This window comes from Myotis brandtii, unplaced genomic scaffold (genome assembly GCF_000412655.1).
Source record: "Myotis brandtii unplaced genomic scaffold, ASM41265v1 scaffold892, whole genome shotgun sequence".
Lineage (NCBI taxonomy): Eukaryota > Metazoa > Chordata > Mammalia > Chiroptera > Vespertilionidae > Myotis > Myotis brandtii.
The window spans coordinates 684,988-690,384 of NW_005371656.1; the positions used below are offsets into that span (position 1 = coordinate 684,988).

The 5,397-nt window shown below is 40.7% G+C and overlaps 1 protein-coding gene across 5 annotated transcripts in view; it reads left to right on the forward strand.

The window, feature by feature from the left end:
* The window catches only part of LOC102248818 (fatty acid desaturase 2-like protein FADS2P1), a 30,769-nt gene extending 25,372 nt beyond the window's left edge, over positions 1 to 5,397 (forward strand). For 3 of the 5 annotated variants that reach the window (XM_005885144.2, XM_014532441.1, XM_014532439.1), the window contains 3 exons: positions 76 to 155; positions 1,349 to 1,474; positions 3,004 to 5,397. In XM_005885144.2, the coding sequence (XP_005885206.2) occupies positions 76 to 155; positions 1,349 to 1,474; positions 3,004 to 3,055 (258 nt within the window). In that variant the 3' untranslated portion in view covers positions 3,056 to 5,397. The remainder of the gene's footprint in view (positions 1 to 75; positions 156 to 1,348; positions 1,475 to 3,003) is intronic. The other 2 variants (XM_014532440.1, XM_014532442.1) reach the window with 2 other exon arrangements.

Here is a 5,397-nt window from a genome sequence, read left to right on the forward strand (position 1 = left end):
GGGGGAGGGAACTAAACATTTTCTCTGTTTGACACTTGAGCTTATTTATATCTAATGTAAACTTTTTCTTTGCAGGTCTTGGCCACCTGTAATGTTGAACAGTCCTTTTTCAATGACTGGTTCACTGGGCACCTGAACTTCCAAATCGAGCACCAGTGAGTGATAGAAACAGCCCATGATAGGGGAATGGGCTCTGACTTATAATAGCCTCCATACAGTCCAGAGCAGAGCCGTAGGGTTTGGATCACAGAGGAAAAAAATGAACCAGAATTCGTTAAAGACTGCTATCTTTCGACTAACATTAAGGGTAAAAAAGAAAAGAAGGAAGTAGAACAATAGTGAGTAAATAGAGTGAAATCTTAGAAACTACCAGTGATTTGGTTTCCAGATTCCCATGGATTTAGAAATTGTTGATTGTTTTCTTTGCATTCGGTTTGTCGGCCAAACCCAAGAAAAAACATGACACCTGGGTAACCAAGTTGTGTTGAAACTTAATGGCAATTAAATTTAAATGCCTATCTCTCTACATCTTTAGACTGAGGTTACAAAATAATCAACAATGAAATCCAGTCTCTGCTGCAATTTCCAAATGGTATCTGGAAATACTTTACCAATGGGTCAGTTAGGCAAACATGCCCTAAAGAAAGAGTAAATGTTAATCCTTTGAGTTAATCTCCCCAGAATATTCAGAGGAGAGACTTTCCATAACCTCTTTATCTAAGCCATTTCTGTGATAGTGAAGGAAGAGATCTTATACCTATTCATAGGATTCTTTTATCCTTTCTTTCATATTAAAATCCCAGCAAAACAAGAAATAATTATTATTTATATTTTATCAAAGAGGAGATAAAAACCCAAGAAAGTCATCTGGCCTTGGATGAAAGCCTGTCTTTCCTCACTTCTTACTCCTATCCTAGAACTTTTCCCCATATGCCATTACTAGAACTTATCTATTCATGATGCAGGAGTTAGATGGATAGAGAAACAGACAGACAGACAGACAGACAGAGATGGAAGGTGAATATCTCCAGCTCTCTAGATAATTTAGAATGGTAAAAAAAAAAAATCCATACTTTCATTTGAGCTGCCAAATATAAATATTTTTTATGGTGCTAATATTTATTTTCTTAGCTCTTCCCAAACATTGCAAACCACAGGGCTCACAGAAGTTTAAGAGATAAAATAAGAGTGTTTGGCAAGAGTTTTTTTAACTTCCTGCAGCAGTATTGTGCAAAGTCAAGGTTGGGTCTGCATTGCTGACATAATTTTATTTAGTAATGGGGGAAAGAACCTCTTTCCGGTTGCTCTGTAGGTCTGAGTTTTGTATCTCCTGTTTCTGTTTCCCTAGTCTGTTTCCCACTATGCCCCGCCACAATTATCAGAAGGTGGCACCTCTGGTGAGGTCCCTGTGTGCCAAGCATGGATTGCAGTATGTGAATAAGCCCATATTGAAGGCATTTGGAGATATTGTCAGGTAATAACAGAGTCTCCTCAATTCAGCTCTCATTTTTCTTCAGGTCCCCAGACTATTCACTGGGTTGTGATTCATTCACCCAGGAACCATTTATTAAGAGGCTCCTGTATGCCCGTCATGGACATGGACAGCATCAACTGCAGATTTGATAATAATAATAATAATAATTTTACCATGTACCTTCTGCCTTCTAGGTACTTCTTAGTGGAAATGCCTTTCTGCTCCACTTAAGTTCAAGCTTCTTAAAACCAGGGCTGTGTACTATTTGCCTTTGTGTCCCCTATAGAGCCTTTGCATGCTTGACAACTTAAGTGGTGGGAGGGACTCTCAAAGATTCTGCTCCGGGGTTGCAAACGAAGATGCTTGCAGGGTCCAGCAGGACATAAATGTGTGAATCGGGCAGGGATGACTGATCCTCTATAGACTGACCCCAGGGGTAACTGACCAAGAATGGCAAGCCCTGAGGGAACTGAAAATTCATATCCATCCTGAAGCATTCAGGTCCCTAGAAAGCATTGTGCCTAACAGCCAGTGATCTGTGTTTAATAACTTCCTTTTAGGATTGGGGGGAAAAAACAAGCATTCCCTAGAAAGCATTGTGCTGGTCAGACTAACAGCCAGTGATCTGGGTTCAATAACTTCCTTTTAGGATTGGGGGGAAAAAACAAGCAAATAAAACCACAATAGTATCTTGAAAGAAGTCAACAAGGACAGTCTTATTCTGATCCAATCCTGCCTAGTGCTCCAGTGTCAGACTCTACCCCTCTCCTCCTCCTTCTCTGCCCTCCAGATACCTGGCCTCCCTTCATCTGTTACATAACCCCCTGCCCTTGCCATTTCATTTCCTTTGTCACCTTTTCTTCTGCCTAGAATGTTCTTCCAACCTGTCCTTATCACCTTGTCAATTTTCATTCACTCTTCAAGGCTCATCTCAAATGCCTTTTCCTCCTCAGTCTTCCCTGACGCCTAATGACTAAGTCACATGCTCTTGCAGCACCTGGCTCTCTTCATTCGTGACTTGTGTCATAATCATGACTAAACAACAAATTAGGTAACAAATTCTTTAATATGTGTCTCCCACTAGACCAGAAACTCCACGTGGACAGGACCTACCTCTCTCCTATGCACTGTTGCATCCCCAGAGCCGAGAACAGTATCTTTCACATCATAAAATAAGATGGGTAGATGTATATTGGATGGATTGTTATACAGTTGCATGCTTTATCTTAAAGAATCTCAAAAGAGTTTTAAAAAAAATGAGAGAAAAGGGTAGGTGATGGTTTGGGATACAGAAGAGAGTAATTGAAAGAAGAACAATCTCTTCCATAAAGGAAAGGTGACCTCACCTGCTAAAAACACAAGTCAGTGTATTTGACTCCCTCCACTGGGCAACAGAAGAAGATATTTTTCACATATAACTGAAAATGACAACATGGCCCTGAACCAAGTAAAAGAGCATATGTTCCATGGAGTAGCAGCTTTTATCTTAGAGTCTCTCCTCCTGATAATCTCATTCACTCTCTCCACAGGTCCTTGAAGAAATCCGCAGCCCTCTGGATGGATGCATACTATGAAACATGATGCAGATGCCAGCCTTGATGTGCACGTAATTGCATCTCTCAAGGAGGCTGGTGAATGTGTAAGAACTTCCTGCTTACCTGTCAGTGCCATTGGCATACCGGAGTGTGCCAGGAGTGTGAACTCTAAGGATACATGATAACTTTCCCTGAAGGTTTCCTCTGCAAATAAGAAGCAGAGGGAACACAAGATGGCTTTGACCAGAGTGTCAAATGGGAAGTGGAGTCCAATGTTATTATTTTTTCCAAAAGATCTTTAACTTAGTCCTACCAACAGGCCTTATTCAAATCATCTCAGTTCCTGGGCATAAGTACAGGAGCCATGTAAAAGTCTCACTGACAATGTCAAGGGTCAATGAGAAGAGGGTCATGGAGAGACTTCAGATAGAGCACTTTTTGAAAAACGGGGCAATTGCTCTTTGAAGAGAATCGTACATTTAAGAAGTTCCTGGTAAAGCACACATTTTTTGCTTTTTCCTTTTTTAAACACTTGAACTTCTTTTTCTTTAAACGTTGAGTATAATTAACATTAAAATCTCTAAATATTTAAATATTCATTTCAGATTTTCATTATTGTACTGCACATGTGTAATTGGCATATATATATATATATATCTCCAAGTTGTAACATTTCTTAAAAGTGCTTCCTACATTTAGTCCCAACAGCAACTGGTAAAGTAAGAATAGACTCTCCCTGACTATAAGATTTGTTTGCCTAATCCCTACTCACCAAAACAGAACTGCCAAACCTCATGATTAGGTGACCCTACTGCAAGAGAGGGATATGTTTTCTATAAACTAGACCATAGGCTATGTCAAGGCATTTTCATCTGTTACATAACCCCCTGCTGAAGCATGTCTTAGGACGAAAGAGTTTCAATATTAGAAGGATGAGTCGACACTCTCAGTAGCTAATATAGTGATGTTTAATATGTCTGTGCTTTTGCTCATCTAATCATGGGGTGGGGGATGGGATGGGAGGGGGCAGTTTATACATGACCTTGTCTGCAGGGAAAAAAAACAAATGGACGTCTTCCATCCCCAGCGTTAGGGGTTTATCTGTTGTCTGACATTCTACCAGGAAGCATTTCATCCCCTTCTTCCAAACTCTGCAAAATATTTGGGGGTTTTTTTGTTTGTTTGTTTGTTTGTTTGCTTCTTAATTTAACCCCTGGGTTGTGAAGCAAAGACCCTGTGGCAGAAAAAAAAAGTGTGGAGACTTGAAAGAAGCCACTGGGGTTGAAGCAGAGGAAGCAGGGGCCATAGAGGGGCAATGAAGGAAAATACATTAAATTACTCACATGTCCTAAGGGTAAGCCATGCATGCCAAAGCTAAGAAAGTGGCAATGGGTAGTCTGGGAGGACTGGGCACTTAAATACTAGTAATATTCAATTGGGAAGTTGGATAGGGAATGAAAAGGGAGAAAAGGTTTGTTGACTTCATAATTCTTCATAATATAAGCCCTGCATGGAAGAGCCGAGAATTCTCCTGCCAGTGGATCTACAGATTACTCCTGCCTGAAATCAGGGTTGCAAGTAGGAGTGGAGCACAGTGGTTGCTTTCTCTATCCAACTCCCAGAGATGTTCAAGCATGATTTGTCCTCCTAGTCACTAGAAATAGCAACCAGACCTCTCCCTGGACACACTTACTACCTCAAGACCTTCCTTCCTCAAGGTGAAAACTAGCCCATGTTGCAGTTCCCCAAATGGAGTTGGTTACTGTGAAACGAAACAAATCTGGGAGATTTAGACAGATGATGTACAGGAAACGTGAAAACTAAATGGAGGTCATGCCCTTTCTTTCTCTCCCTGCAGCCAAGGTCATCTGTAAGCTGCTCCCCCCCCCAACCCCCTTTCCCGCATGAATATATGAGCAAGAGCACAGACACACTATACTAGTTACTGAACCTCTCTGTCACTCTCCCTGCTCTCACTTACAGTTCAAAACAGGTGCTAGGTAAGAACAAAAGTTTATAATGGAATACATTTTAACTTACTAGGGCTAGTCAATAAAATAGTCCTTTTCCTGAATTCAATCTCTCAATTGATTTCTCTATCTCACCCTGCAGTGACTGGTATTTGCATCTGGGGAGACACATGACTATATTTATATTACTCGTTCAATAAATTTCCCAGAGGAGGAGAACCAAGGCCTGTTACTTTGACAGTTTCCCAGATCTCTGAGCACTGATTTGGAATTTAGATGATCCAGCCTACAGGGCATTCCATTTCTGCCCTTCATAATGTAGGTTTCTAATGACTCCTAATTGTTATAATACAGTCCTACCTGAAACACTTCAATGGATTCCCATGGCTCTTTGAATAAAGAACAACCTGGAAAAATG